The sequence below is a fragment of the Bombina bombina genome, chromosome 5, assembly GCF_027579735.1.
Source record: "Bombina bombina isolate aBomBom1 chromosome 5, aBomBom1.pri, whole genome shotgun sequence".
Lineage (NCBI taxonomy): Eukaryota > Metazoa > Chordata > Amphibia > Anura > Bombinatoridae > Bombina > Bombina bombina.
The window spans coordinates 236,905,698-236,922,766 of record NC_069503.1 but is presented as its reverse complement, the minus strand read 5'-3'; the positions used below and the strand labels follow the sequence as shown (position 1 = coordinate 236,922,766).

The 17,069-nt window shown below is 36.9% G+C and overlaps 1 protein-coding gene across 1 annotated transcript in view; it reads right to left on the bottom strand.

Moving 5' to 3' along the window:
- MPP7 (MAGUK p55 scaffold protein 7) overlaps positions 1-17,069 on the bottom strand; it is a 1,181,171-nt gene that overhangs the window by 43,022 nt on the left and 1,121,080 nt on the right. The window contains exon 18 of the mRNA XM_053713897.1: positions 6,722-6,865. Coding sequence (XP_053569872.1) covers positions 6,722-6,865 — 144 coding nt within the window. The remainder of the gene's footprint in view (positions 1-6,721; positions 6,866-17,069) is intronic.

Below are 17,069 nucleotides of genomic sequence, written 5' to 3'. Positions count from 1 at the left end.
TTCAATTTTCCTATCTAAAGGATCCTTAAACGAAGTACCATCTGACGTAGGAATAGTAGTACGTTTAGCAAGGGTAGAAATAGCCCCATCAACTTTAGGGATTTTGTCCCAAAATTCTAATCTGTCAGACGGCACAGGATATAATCGCTTAAAACGTTTAGAAGGAGTAAATGAATTACCCAATTTATCCCATTCTTTGGAAATTACTGCAGAAATAGCATTAGGAACAGGAAAAACTTCTGGAATAACCACAGGAGCTTTAAATACCTTATCCAAACGTTTAGAATTAGTATCAAGAGGACTAGAATCCTCTATTTCTAAAGCAATTAGTACTTCTTTAAGTAAAGAACGAATAAATTCCATTTTAAATAAATATGAAGATTTATCAGCATCAACCTCTGAGACAGAATCCTCTGAACCAGAAGAGTCATCAGAATCAGAATGATGATGTTCATTTAAAAATTCATCTGTAGGGAGAGAAGTTTTAAAAGATTTTTTACGTTTACTAGAAGGAGAAATAACAGACATAGCCTTCTTTATGGATTCAGAAACAAAATCTCTTATATTATCAGGAACATTCTGCACCTTAGATGTTGAAGGAACTGCAACAGGCAATGGTACTTTACTAAAGGAAATATTATCTGCTTTAACAAGTTTGTCATGACAATCAATACAAACAACAGCTGGAGGAATAGCTACCAAAAGTTTACAGCAGATACACTTAGCTTTGGTAGATCCAGCACTAGACAGCGATTTTCCTGTAGTATCTTCTGACTCAGATGCAACGTGAGACATCTTGCAATATGTAAGAGAAAAAACAACATATATATATAAAGCAAAATTGATCAAATTCCTTAAATGACAGTTTCAGGAATGGGAAAAAATGCCAAAGAACAAGCTTCTAGCAACCAGAAGCAATGAAAAATGAGACTTAAATAATGTGGAGACAAAAGCGACGCCCATATTTTTCGCGCCAATAAGACGCCCACATTATTTGGCGCCTAAATGCTTTTTGGCGCCAAAATGACGACACATCCGGAACGCCGACATTTTTGGCGCAAAATAACGTCAAAAAAATGACGCAACTTCCGGCGACACGTATGACGCCGGAAACGGAAACGATTTTTTTGCGCCAAAAAAGTCTGCGCCAAGAATGACGCAATAAAATGAAGCATTTTCAGCCCCCGCGAGCCTAACAGCCCACAGGGAAGAGTCAAATTTTGGAATGTAAGAAAAAATGATTAAATCAAATGCATTATCCCAAATATGAAACTGACTGTCTGAAGATAAGGAAAGTTGAACATTCTGAGTCAAGGCAAATAAATGTTTGAATACATATATTTAGAACTTTATAAACAAAGTGCCCAACCATAGCTTAGAGTGTCATAGAAAATAAGATTTACTTACCCCAGGACACTCATCTACATGTTTGTAGAAAGCCAAACCAGTACTGAAACGAGAATCAGCAGAGGTAATGGTATATATAAGAGTATATCGTTGATCTGAAAAGGGAGGTAAGAGATGAATCTCTACGACCGATAACAGAGAACCTATGAAATAGACCCCGTAGAAGGAGATCACTGCATTCAAATAGGCAATACTCTCCTCACATCCCTCTGACATTCACTGCACGCTGAGAGGAAAACCGGGCTCCAACTTGCTGCGGAGCGCATATCAACGTAGAATCTAGCACAAACTTACTTCACCACCTCCATCGGAGGCAAAGTTTGTAAAACTGAATTGTGGGTGTGGTGAGGGGTGTATTTATAGGCATTTTGAGGTTTGGGAAACTTTGCCCCTCCTGGTAGGAATGTATATCCCATACGTCACTAGCTCATGGACTCTTGCTAATTACATGAAAGAAATAGTAGCGGCGACGTTGGGGGTGGCAGATTAGGGGTTAATAAAATTTAACTAGTGTTTGGGAGGCAGGAGTGCGGCGGTTTAGGGGTTAATACATTTATTAAAGTGGCGACGTTGGGGGTGGCAGATTAGGGGTTAACTAGTGTTTGGGAGGCAGGAGTGCGGCGGTTTAGGGGTTAATACATTTATTAAAGTGGCAACGTTGGGGGCGGCAGATTAGGGGTTAATAAATATAATGTAGGTGTCGGCGATGTTAGGGGCAGCAGATTATACCAGCGGGCGTTAAAAAGCAGCGTTGGGACCTCTCAACGCTGCTTTTTAAGGCTGACGCCAAACTCGTAATCTAGGTGAATGTTTCTATAAAGTACTTTTGTTTTTAGAAACGAATGGGTGCCATTACAGATGACAATAAAACAGGTAATAAAATAGTGTGCGAAAAAAAGACTGTGTGGAATAGAGGATTGTTAAAGTAACTACCAGGGTTTCCACACAACCTTGTTTGCACATTCTCTTGGCTGTTGTATTCTCAACAGAAGTGACAGATAAGGGTAAAACCTAGGTTTTATAGAAACTCAGTGGAATTGAGAAAAGCAAAATTTTTCAGAGCTAATATTACAGGAAAGTGGGACAGAATAAATCATGAAAACATATAGCAAAGCTATTCCTGTTAACACTTTCCTAAAGGACCATTAAATTTAAAATTTAACAATTAAAGGTATAACCAAATCATGCAGCTTACAATTAGTATTTAATGCCCCTTTAAGGTTTAAAATTTGATAGCAGATTTTTGTTTTGGTAAAATGAACACCTGTGATGTCATGTAAATGTTTATTTTCTAATCTAAAGGTGTGCTTACCCTCTATCACAAGCTTGTGAGGTTTAACACTTTGCTACAACCCTGTAATGCTTATAACTAGGATATTTTATTGCCATCTTCTGCTTTGATAGTGTCTAATAGCTTATGACTGGAATTTGTAGGCAAACTGGTATAAGGGTATAAGGTAATAAGCTTGTGAATTCCAGCATGCAAACAGCTGACCTGAGATATCACATTTGTATGATGGTAAGTTCACTGGAGCCAGGAAGAAGCGTTTCAACCCTCCCACAACAGGGCCCCAAGCCAGACCTGGATTTTGTTTCCTGCATTTTGTGGTGTCTGGTGAGGTGTGTACAATGTGCAAATAAATTAATAAAGGTGTCACACTTTAGCAGTGATTATTGTATCACACTTCTTTTTGAGCAAATTTATTTAAAACACCTAGGTAAAGTCCTGCTCAGGGAGCCATTGGCACTGAGGCTTCAGATGATGTCTGGTGAGGTAATCAGAAGCGTTATTCGCATGAAGGCTAAAATCGCTGGCTGTGTATTGCTCGGGAGCTACATACTAAAGCATATTTTACATAGTAGTCAATAATACATTTCCGGCAGTAGTTAACGTTTAAGGTATATCAGCAGTTTCATGATACATATATGTTCTCTTACTAAATGTCAGCAGCAGTTTAGTACTATCTGCTCCCATTGACATCAACGGGAACTGATAAACGATAATTTGCACCAAGTTTACACCGCACGAACTGTTTGTTTAACCCCTTGGCGACGAGGACGTGTCAGGCACGTCCTACAAAGGTTGTCAGTTAATGACTAAGGACGTGCCTGGCACATCCTCTGGGGTTTCAAGCACTGTAAGCGATCGCGATCGCTTCCAGATGCTTTCAGGGTATTGCAACGATGCCTCAATGTTGAGGCATCATGCAATACCCTTTTTTAGGCAACCGTCCAGAGATGGTGCTGATCATTGGTAGCATAGGAGGGATACAAGGGAGGGTGATGGAGGGAGAGGGAAGGAGGGTGAGGGAGGGAGGAGGGAGAGGGAGGGAGGAGGGAAAATAAGTGTTGGGGAAAGGGATCTGGGAGGTGGGGAGTGTATTGAGGGGGGCAGCTACACTACAGAAAATACCAGTACCCAAGATGTCGACAAATAGGTAGAGGGGGGAGGGTTAGAGAGCTGTTTGGTGTGGGGGGGGGGGGGATCAGGGAGGTTGGGGGCTTAGGGGGATCCTACACTGCAGAATATATATATATATTTTAAACCTGTTTGAGAGGGGTCAGGGAGGGATCAGGGGGTAGTATGTGTCAGGTGGGAGGCTGATCTCTACACTAAAGCTAAAATTAACCCTACAAGCTACGCAAATAACCTCTTCAATGCTGGGCATAATACAAGTGTGGTGCGTAGCAGCATTTAGCAGCCTTCTAATTACCAAAAAGCAATGCCAAAGCCATATATGTCTGCTATTTCTGAACAAAGGGGATCCCAGAGAAGCATTTACAACCATTTGCGCCATGATTACACTAACTGTTTGTAAATTTCAGTGGGAAACCTAAAATTTTGAAAACGTTTGTGAAAAAGTGAACAATTTCTTTATTATTTGATCGCATTTGGCGGTGAAATGGTGGCATGAAATATACCAAAATGGGGCTAGAACAATACTTTTGGGTTGTCTACTACACTAAAGCTAAAATTAACCCTACAAGCTACCTAATTAAGCCCTGCACTGCTGGGCATAATACAAGTGTGGTGCGCAGCGGCATTTAGCGGCTTTCTAATTACCAAAAAGCAATGCCAACGTCATAAATGTCTGCTATTTCTGAACAAAGGAGATCCCAGAGAAGCATTTACAACCATTTGTGCCATGATTGCACAAACTGTTTGTAAATAATTTCAGTGAGAAATTTAAAGTTTGTGAAAAAGTGAACTTTTTTTTTTTATATGATCGCATTTGGCGGTGAAATGGTGACATGAAATATACCAAAATGGGCCTAAATAAATACTTTGGGTTGTCTACTAAAATGAAAAAGGTCTTGCAAATCCTGAGAGTGCAATATTTATTGGAAATATATATATATATATATATATATATATATATATATATATATATACACACACGTGAAGGGCATGGGAGTTTTTTGTTGGTTGTAGATGAGTAAGAGATTTTGGGGGTCAAAGTTAGAAAAAGTGTGTTTTTTTTCCCCATTTTTTTCATCATATTTTATAAAGAAAATTTATAGTAAATTATAAGATATGAAGAAAATAATGGTATCTTTAGAAAGTCCATTTAATGGTGAGAAAACAGTATATAATTTGTGTGGGTACAGTAAATGAGTAAGAGGAAAGTTACAGCTAAACACAAACACCACAGAAATGTAAAAATAGCCTTGGTCCTTAACGGTAAGAAAATTGAAAAGTGCTGTGGTCACTAAGGGGTTAAAGGGACATGAAAATCAAAATTTTGCTTTCATGATTCAGATAGAAAATACAATTTTTTAAAGAAAAATTTCAATTTACTTCTATTATCAAATATGTTTCACTCTCATGTTGTTCTTTGTTGAAGAGATATCTAGATAGATAGCGTGCACATGTCTGGGGTACTACAGGACAGGAAACAGTGCTGCCATCTAGTGCTCTTGCTAATGTATAACATTGTTGCAAAACAATATATATTGTATGTAATAATATATTGTACCTGAATCATAAAATACATTTTTGGGTTTTATGTCCCTTTAACAGCTGCTGAAAAAATGGACAAAAGGGGCCTTTTCCTTCAAAAATACAAAGTGGCTTAGCATTAAATTGAAATTATTACTACTGATGAGATTTCTTGCATGCTGGCAATGTAGAAGACGGTCTGAAACCTGCCCATTAAAGGGACAGTGCATTCAAAATTAAACCCTCATGATTCAGATAGAGCAGCATGTTTAAACAATTTCATTATATTAAGTAATTTACTCTGTTCTCCTGATATTCATTGTTTAAAACTAGATAGGTTTAGTAGAAGCAATGCAGTAATGCAGAATAGTGCCTACACCCATATGTCTCGTCCTTGGTCAGTCCGATATGGCCAGCTAGCTCCCAGTAGTGCATTGCTGCTCCTTCAACAAAGTTACCAAGGAAATGAAGCAAATTTTGATAATAGAAGTAAATTGGAACATTGTATAAAATTGTATGATCTATCTGAATGGGTTTCATATACCTTTAAATGGAAGCAGATGAGCACTCATTTTTATTACTATTGTACAGGGGTCAAGTAAAGCGGGAACGCATGGGAATGGAGTTCCTGCACTATTTTTGCAGTAGGAACTAAGTTCCCTCTGGACAGAGAAAAGAAACGCTTCAGTAAACACTGCTGCTGGTGGTGGGAGGAGCTGGAGCAGTGTCTGGTTAGAGGGATAGTGAGATCCTGTGGTAATGGGCAGTAACACTTCCTACAATACACTAAATGAACCTGCTGTGTGATCACCCCGCAATGTGTGTAAAACATGGTGCTTACATTACTGTGCAGCTTGCTCTGGGCTTATTTAACTCCCCTCAGCAGAAAAAAGGACTATGGCACCTTAAGCCGGGTGAGACTCTGTGACAGAGGAGGATTCTCAGGCCCAAAGGCAACCACTAAACCCTTCATTGGATTTAATTTTCTTTCATTAGCCAAAGTGTATAGAGTATATACAAATACATAGAGTGTGAGTGTGTGTATGTGTATGTGTATATATAAAACAATACTCATTGTGAGGGGGGGTGGAAGTCGTGGTGAGTTCCCACACTTTTTTTGTAGGACTTGACTCCTGCTATTATATGCAACTATGTAAACGCAGCCATAGTTACCATCATTACGAAATAAAAAATGGCATGCTCTAGTTTTATAAATGTCATTTGTGCTTTAGGATGTCCACTTGATTTTCCCATAAGTTACATCTGGGAGGCATGAATGCATTGCAAGATCTAAACAACACATAGAAAAACAAAACATTGCAAAGCAATAAAAACGTCCTTATTTATAAATGGTGATCACAATTTATATCTTACTGTAAAAGATTTTGTAAATCCCCTTTCATCCTTGTTAGAGATAACCTTGGCGCTCTTCCTTGTCTCTCTCAAACGTTCAATAGATGGGGGCTTAATAAATATCACAAATGGCTTAAATTCGAAGGTTCTCAGATGTTTAATGCTCTACAAGATAAAAAAAATAAAACAAAATTAGATATCCGTCTTAAATTAAAATCTAAAAAAGAAATTTAGTAATAGGAAACACATTACATTTTTCAAATATGTCATCGTAGGCTAACATTTCCTTTAAAAACACTTACTGTATCTACAAACTGAATGTTGTTATTTCTATGGTCAGAGAGGTTTTATTTCCATACAAGCTGCCAGGGCTGGAAAGTTTGATCAGTTTGGCAGGCGTAACACTTACCACAGCCAGTAGGCATATTTATGCCCAAAGCTTACACTCTGCTTTTTGAATTTGGTGGCAATTATATTTCTAACAGACCTATGTAAACATAAGGAATGGATATTTTCATTCCTCACTAAGTCCAAAGTCAGTTTGTTCACTGTCAGCCACCATTGCTGACTATTAATAATTCCCTTTTAACTACAGAAGGTGATGTCATATCTGGACAGAAAGTTATATTAAAAACAGCAATGAAAATCCTGGAAATTCTTACTTTTTTTTAAAAGTGAGGTGCTCAATATATGTGAGAATATGTTTGATCAAGTAGAGGTAGCTGCATTATTTCCCTACTGCTTATTTATTGAGAGGATCAGTTCTGGTTTACTAGTGTTTGTATTTTGGCAGAACATTTTACTGATGGAATTTGATGAAAATAGGTCAGAAATGCAACACATAATAATAAAGAATGGCCTCATTTACTTCTCTCTTCGCCATAATCGTTCTTTAGTATAGGGCTCACATTAGCTGTTTTGGTTTAGAATAAAACTGGATTTTATTACATATTGTGGTATCATTTATTAAAAGAAGAAAAAAAATCATTCTTTTCATGTGATGTAATAGCTGAGGTTCCAAAACCACAAAACAAGTGAAGAGCCTTTCATTATCTTTCAAACTTAAATATCTCAGGAGAATGCTCAGACGCACTAAAAGCTATCAGATGCTGTACATCTAATCTGGAATCTGTTGGATTCATACACCGTTGCTCAGAGTTACAGTGCAAGCATGCGAATAGGAGGAGGCCGTTCTCCAGCCTTTGGTTTACTTGATTAAAAAAACCTCAACTCTGAAACACCATATCCTGTTTTTAATTTTGTTACAATAAAGATGTATCTGTCAAAACTGCAAATACTGATTGCAGACAGAAATATGCTACAGATAAGTGTTCTGAATATATATATATATATATATATATATATATATATATATATACACACATGCACACACACATACATACATATACATACGTACACATACTGTACATATACATACATACACACACATACATATACTAATATACACATACAAACATACACATACATACAAACATACACATACATGCATATACACATATACATACAAACATACATACATACACATACATACAAACATACATCTATCTATCTATCGGGTACTTATAGAGCGCGAACTAATCACACATGCATACATACACACATATACATACACATACATGCATACACATATACATAAATATACATACATGCATACACACATATACATACAAACATGCATACATACACATACATACACACACACACATACATATACATACATACATACACATACATACACACACACATACATATACATACATACACATAGATACATACACATACAAACACACACACACACACATACATATACATACATACATACATACACATAGATACATACACACACATACATATACATACATACATACATACACATAGATACATACACACATACATACACATACACACACACACACACATACATATACATACATACATACATACACATAGATACATACACACACACATACATATACATACATACATACATACACATAGATACATACACACACACATACATATACATACATACATACATACACACATACATACACACACACACACACATACATATACATACATACATACATACACATAGATACATACACACACACACACACACACACACACACACACATACATACAGTTCCAACTACGGCGCCTGGAATTTTAGAGTGTAAATCTAATCTGTTAGTTTTTCATTTTACATAAGAGCAAATACCCTATTGTTCAACTTAGAAGTAATGCAATTCCTGTAGGTAATAGAATTTTGAAACCTTTGACATTTAAGTGATATTGTATATGTATATACGTACACACAAACACAATACTGTGCAAAAGTGACTGAACAGAAGAAAAATCTAAATCAATATTTGGTGTGCCAACCTTTCCCTTCAAAACAGTATTAGTTCTTATAGGTACACTTGCATACAGTTTAAGAAACGTGGCAGGTACTGTAGTTTGTTCCAAACATATTGGAGAACTATTCTTCTGTTGAATTAGAGAGCCTCAGTTCTCATCATGTAATCCCAGACAGACTTGAAGATGTTCAGATCAGTGTTTAAAAGCATAACTAGATAGGTTTAGTAGAAGCAATGCACTACTGGGCGCTAGATGCTGAATAGTGCCTACACCCATATGCCTCTTGTCATTAGCCCACTCAATATGCTCAGCTAGCTCCCAGTAGTGCATAGCTGCTCCTTCAACAAAGGTACCAAGGGAATGAAGCAAATTTGATAATATAAGTAAATTGGAAAGCTGTATAACATTGTATGTTCTATCTGATCCATTAAAAAACATTTTCGGTTTCATGTCCCTTTAAATGGAAGCAGATGAGCGCTTATTTTTATGACAGTCTATTATATGCAACTATGTAAACGCAGCCATAGTTATCATCACTAAATAAAAAATGTCATGCTCTAGTTTTATAAATGTAATTTGTGCTTTAGTATGTGCACCTAAAATGATTTTCCCATAAGTTACATCTGGAAGGCATGAATACATCACAAGATATAAGCAACCCATAGAAACACAAAACATTGCTTGAGTGACAGAACGAAGAAAAAAAAATGGAATAATAAATAAAATAAAAAAAATCAAAGCATTGATACACCTTATACACAAAATAAAAATAAGGATAGAAATAAAAATAAATGTGTGTACACTAAAGGATATAGTTCAGTAAATATTCAGTCTGGTAATCTTCTCCTTGTATAAAAAAATTCCAAAGAAGAAAGAGGACTGGAAATGGTGAAGTTAGTACTCCCATCCTATTGAGCTTATAACTTAGCACTCAGGTATAATTGCTCAAACGTAGCCTCCCATATACAGGAGCCACCATAAAAGAACCTTTTCTCACACAGGAACCAGATACAATGTATCTGCAATATTTATTAATAAAAAGGATAGATTGTCGCATGGGTGTTTGGCACTACATACAACTGCTCCAGATGTAATAAAAAATGCTGTCTTACAGCATGAGTAAAACCGTTACACGCAGTTCAAACAGTTGGCTCCACCCTCCTGGCAACATAAGTCAGTAACAGCAGACGTACGTTTCACCAAATAGACTTTATCAGGGATCTTTATCCTACATAAAGGCTATACGGTAAAACGTACGTTGGATGCCACCCAAGTGTTTAAAATATCTTTGTATCTGTAGCATTAAGATGACCCTTCACTGGGACCTAACCCAAACACTGAGAAGCAGCCATAGGCCATTACCCCTCCTCCACAAAACTTAACTACTGGCAATATGAATTCTGTTAGATAACGTTTTCCTGGCATTTGCAACACCCAGATTCTTCAATCAGACTGCCAGATAGTGAAGCACTATTCATCACTTCAAACGCCACGTCTACTGCTCTCGAAATTAGTGGTTGCATACTTTACACCACACCAGCTGAAACCTAGCATTGCGCATCTTGATGTGAGGCTTGTGTACAGCTGCTCAGCCATGGAAACCCTCCATGAAGCTCCTGACAAACAGTTATTGTACTGATGTTTATTCCAGAGGCAGTTTAGAACTCTGAAGTGTGTGATGCAGCAAAATATGGGCAATTTTTACATGATGCACAATTCAGCAATCAGCAACCCACTCTAAGTTTGCATGGTCTACCACTTTGTGACTGGGATGTTGTTTCTCCTCATAAACTGACTTGTGGTAAAAGTGGCTTCTTTTGACAGTGCCACGTGTAAATCACTAAGTTCTTCAGTATAACCATTGTACTGCTAATGTTTGTCTATGGAGATTTCATGGCTATGTGCTGGATGTTATGCACCTGTTAGCAATGGGTGTGGTTAAATCAGCTAAACTTTATAATTAGTGGGGGTGTCCACATACTTTTGGCTACATAGTGTACATATATATGCATATATAATGTTAAAACAAATTTTTTACATATGAAATGATATATTTATAAATTGATGTGCTAAAGCACTGTAGAGAAACACTTCCAAGAGATGCCAGAAAATTGCTTTTGAGTTTGACCCATTTGGTTACTTTGATCCTAGAAGAAAAGCAAGTGCAGGATAGATATATTTTTTGTAATTTAGTTTAGTTTATTTAATTGTAGGTAATTTATTTATTGATAGTGTAGTGTTAGGTTTAATTGTAACTTAGGTTAGGATTTATTTTACAGGTAATTTGGTAATTATTTTAACTAGGTAGCTATTAAATAGTTATTAACTATTTAATAGCTTTTGTACCTAGTTAAAATAAATACAAAGTTGCCTGTAAAATAAATATAAATCCTAAAATAGCTACAATGTAATTATTTGTTATATTGTAGCTATATTAGGGTTTATTTTACAGGTAAGTATTTAGCTTTAAATAGGAATAATTTAGTTAATAATATTTAATTTATTTTGTTAGATTAAAATGATATTTAACTTAGGGGGGTGTTAGGGTTAGACTTAGCTTTAGGGGTTAATGCATTTATTAGAGTAGCGGCAAGGTCTGGTCGGCAGATTAGGGGTTAATACTTGAAGTTAGGTGGAGGCGATGTTAGGGAGGGCAGATTAGGGGTTAATACTATTTATTATAGGGTTTGTGAGGCGGGAGTGCGGCAGTTTAGGGGTTAATAACTTTATTAGAGTAGCGGCGAGGTCCGATCGGCAGATTAGGGGTTAATAAGTGTAGGTAGGTAGCGGCGACATTGGGGGGGGGCAGATTAGGGGTTAATAAATATTATGTAGGTGTCGGCGATGTTAGGGGCAGCATATTAGGGGTTCATAGTGATAATGTAGGTGGCGGCGATGTGCGGTCGGCAGATTAGGGGTTAAAAAAATTTATTATAGTGGCAGCGATGTGGGGGGGGCCTCGGTTTAGGGGTACATAGGTAGTTTATGGGTGTTAGTGTACTTTAGAGAACAGTAGTTAAGAGCTTTATAAACCGGCGTTAGCCCAGAAAGCTCTTAACTACTGACTTTTTCCTGCGGATGGAGTCTTGTCGGTAGAGGGTCTACCGCTTACTTCAGCCAAGACTCTAAATACTGGCGTTAGGAAGAACCCATTGATAAGATAGGATACGCATTTGGCGTAAGGGGATCTGCGGTATGGAAAAGTCGCGGCTTGGAAGTGAGCGTTAGACCCTTTCCTGTCTGACTCTAAATACCAGCAGGCGGTAAAAAGCAGCGTTAGGAGCCCTTAACGCTGCTTTTGATGGCTAACGCCAAACTCTAAATCTAGGCGATACAATTTTATATGATTTATAAACATGCATCATGATTTTAGATTGTATGATTAAGACAATCGTTTCTGTATTCACCCAATTCTGGGAAATTTCCAGAAAAACATCCTTGTGAAGAAACCATTCTCCTGGGTGAACCCTGCTGCCTATTCCGGAGCCCTAAACAACCGAGAAAAATAGAGCGTACCATGTATTCTAAGTCAGACAAAATAGCTCTGAGATTCAAAATGTAAAATGGAAGAAGAAAATTGAAGAGCCCATCTTTAAAACAAAACAAAACAAAAAAAACAAACCAAACTTTAAGAGCTGGTCCTACAAAACCTATGGTTACTTTAAATCCCTTGAAAAGGGTAATGCATGTGAGATCCATGGCTGCCAAATTAGTTAAGAAGGTAATTTCTTTGTTAGAGAGAAAGCCCCTAGTAAATCTGAATCTTAACAAGAAGAAAACAATTATATAATCAGAGAGCTTTGCAAGAATGATAAGGGTCTTGGAAAAGCAATGGATTTACCTTTGCCTCTCATTTGTCAGATGGTCTATGTGATGTCAAATACTAGATTCAAAATAATGAGAATACATTTTTCAAATGCTATAACATTTTTTTCATTATTTACTACAAATTTTGTGATTCCATTTTAATCATAATATATAATGTGCAAGAATCTATGAATGTTTCAACAGATTTGAATATCACAGTGGCAAAACATTATAAACCTGAGGTGCTAAGCAAAACATGTCTTCCCTGTGAAAAGTAATTTAGAAAAAGTAAGCTTGGTTGCTTTGGTGAAACACTTGGAGACTTCTGGGAGCTTACAATGAACATGGTAGAGCACATAAATGGTAAAGCAGCATTATTGAAGGAGCTGTATAAAAAAAAACCTAAATCTGAGTAACATCATCAGCTTACATGGTGAAGTGGTTGCTTTTCTCTTTGGAGCTGGCGCTCAAATGAAGGGTAAGAAGACTTAGCTGGATGACTATATTGTTGCGTTTAGAGCGGTCTTATGTTTAAAAAATCTACTTTATATGCAATTTAGTTGTACTTTCTTGGATGATCTCTTGCGCTGCAGAAATAATTTGCAATATTTGTCTTTTGATGTATGCAAGAATATTTTTTTTTGTATATTTAGAAAAACTGCTGCTTTGCAGAAGGTTTTACATGTGATCTGCATTTAATTGCCAGTCCTTTTAGAACTAGAGCCACTGTTAATTATTTTACTTTGTAAAGGTTTATTGTTTAAAAAGCTAGATAATCCTTTATTAACCATTCCCCAGCTTTGCATAACCAACACGGCTATTAATAAATTTTTTACCTCTGTGATTACCTTGTATCTAAGCCTCTGCAGACTACCCCTTATTTTAGCTCTTTTGACAGACTTGCATTTTAGCCAATCAGTGCTGAATCATAAATAACTCCACAGGAGTCAGCACAATGTTATCTATGTGGCACACGTGAACTAGCACTGTCTAGCTGTGAAAATGCACTGAGATAAGAGGTTGGCCTTTAAGGGCTTAGAAATTAGCATACAAGTCTACCTAGGTTTAGATATCAAGAAAGAATACCAAGAGAACAAAGCAAATTTGATGATAAAACTAAATTGGAAAGTTGTTTAAAATTGCATGCCCTATATGAATTAGGAAAGTTTTATTTTGACTAGAATGTACCTTTAAGAGTAATTAACCCCTTTAATTAAATAGCTTTGCTAATCAAAGTATGTCTGTTTTACATTGCCCATTCCTACTTTTTAAAATAATAAGTATATGCAAGTATAAGTAAATAAAATATGTCTTTTATTAATTGCTTTGTTAATTTGCTCTTCAAATTATTTTCTACCTACAGTGAAAAATATAAAAATAGTATTTTTTGCTGGTTCATTTAAAGATAAACTAGCTACTAGAATCAGCCACAATCAAAACTAAATAAGAATATGTGGGATGATCTATAATAATGCTGAATGTAATGCATTACTGTAGCTTATTTGAAATGTATAAATGATTTTAAAATAATATAATCTGATTCCTGACAGTTTGTATGTGATATAAACCAAGCATCAGTTACAGAACTACTCCCATATTGGAACTTGAGATAACATTCTTAGGTGTGTGCTTACACAGTTGTGTTAGGTAAAGGCTGCGTATAATAATAACTCAGATAAAGATCATTTAAATGTACAAATTACAAAAGCCTACAGAAACATAAGCTAATATTTCTGAGTAACCAAAATTGTTTCAAAGAGGACAAAATCCAGTGGAGGTCAGGTGGGCACCATAAAACAGATGTATGGTGCTAAAACAGCAATAAAACTTTAGTAATACTAATTTAACGATGTCCCAAGCGTGCTCTAAAATGTAGCTGTGTGAAAACTACATTAAACAGAATAAAAGGATACATCTACATCTCACCATGTAGCATTATTTATACCAGTGGTGATAGAAAAGAATTATTAGAAATGACGGACAAAGCAATGCAGTATTAGATAAGGATTGACTTTATAAAAAAGCTAATTATATTATACAATTACACAGAACTGGCCAGTACAGATAACTGCTGGATTATTTCAGTTAAGAAGCATCCACTTGGGATCTTTTCATCTTAAACCTCCCTCTGAATTCACTGAATATTGGATGGAATGGTCGAGGTCAGTGAATCCACCCCTAAGTGTTCGCTGTCTTTTAGTGCATTTGAGCAGATCACAAAGGTGAAATAATACAAAGGAATCTGGAAGACAACAACTTACTCTTACCAGATACGTCTGCAAAATGTTAAGCAGGAGGAATGTTGGACAGGTTGAGTCATTAAGTTTTGAGAAAGCTGCTTGTTGTTCACATCTGAAGAAGAGCTCATACATTCTGAAAGCCTTGTCAAATATACACAGTAAATGAGTCCCACTAAAATATATCACCTGCAGTTAAAGTGCTGAAAACATCCTTTATTATATTTCAAGATGAAAAAGAAGTGTTCCTGTAATTCCACAAGTATTTGGCCGGGCTACTGCAGAGAGCTTTGCAAGTCAATGTATGATTTAAAGACAGAAGGCAGAAAATAAAGATTCATAGTAACAAGACTAAACCTGGGATAAAACTTAGAGAGGCAATTTCCCTAGACACCTATATGGGTGTAACCACTGTGGTATTCAGATATTGCTCCTTTGCATTACATAGTCAGATTGGGTTTCTTGACCTCCAGCTTATGAAGGTAGCATGCTAACTTTATAATTCTATAAGTCTATAAGGCTTCTTTATTTCTTTTACAAAAAACAGGTCACCATCTGATCAGCTTCATCTGGCTTAAAAATGTCCCTTGTATATCAGTTCTTGTTTACAAATATCCACCCAAACACCCTCACCATGTCTCCTGGGATCCAAAAACTCATGACTATGGGACTTTCATGTGACTCAGTCACAACACAAAATGTTGTTGCCTTCTTCCTACAGACTCTCCACAAACATTAAGCATTTCCAAAACCATTTAAAAAGCAAGATATGCAGAGCCCGGTGCAAAAGAATATTACATTTTATAACCCTTATTCTAAGATCCAAATAGATGCACACAGCTTTCTCTACTTTCTATGTGTACATACATCACACACTGGGGGACCTTGTAAATCTAATTAATTATACATGAAATGCACTTCCCAGTATAATAAGTAATAAGCTACTCTGAAATGTTTTAAAGGGACATATTAATGACATAATAAAGCATTTTATTATTGCATGAAGGTCCTTTGGTAACTATGAGCCTGATTCATCTGCATGGTGTGAACTCATGCCAACCCCCACAGAGGTAGATCTTAGTCAATTCCCTTAAAAAACAGAATTTATGCTTACCTGATAAATTACTTTCTTCAACAGTGTGTCCGGTCCACGGCGTCATCCATAACTTGTGGGAATATTCTCTTCCCCAACAGGAAATGGCAAAGAGCACAGCAAAAGCTGTCCATTTAGTCCCTCCTAGGCTCCGCCCACCCCAGTCATTCGACCGACGGACAGGAGAAAAAACAGGAGAAACCATAAGGTGCCGTGGTGACTGTAGTTAAAGAAAAAAATTCATCAAACCCGATTCAAAAACCAGGGCGGGCCGTGGACCGGACACACCGTTGGAGAAAGTAATTTATCAGGTAAGCATAAATTCTGTTTTCTCCAACATTGGTGTGTCCGGTCCACGGCGTCATCCATAACTTGTGGGAACCAATACCAAAGCTTTAGGACACGGATGAAGGGAGGGAGCCAATCAGGTTACCTAAACAGAAGGCACCACGGCTTGCAAAACCTTTCTCCCAAAAATAGCCTCCGAAGAAGCAAAAGTATCAAATTTGTAGAATTTGGCAAAAGTGTGCAGGGAAGACCAAGTCGCTGCCTTACATATCTGATCAACAGAAGCCTCGTTCTTGAAGGCCCATGAGGAAGCCACAGCCCTAGTAGAGTGAGCTGTGATGCGTTCAGGAGGCTGCCATCCGGCAGTCTCGTAAGCCAATCAGATGATGCTTTTTAGCCAAAAGGAAAGAGAGGTAGCAGTAGCTTTTTGACCTCTCCTCTTGCCAGAATAAATGACAAACAGAGAAGACGTTTGTCTGAAATCCTTTGTTGCTTCTAAATAGAACTTTAAAGAATGAACTACATGTAAATTGTGTAACAAACGTTCCTTCTTTGAAACTGG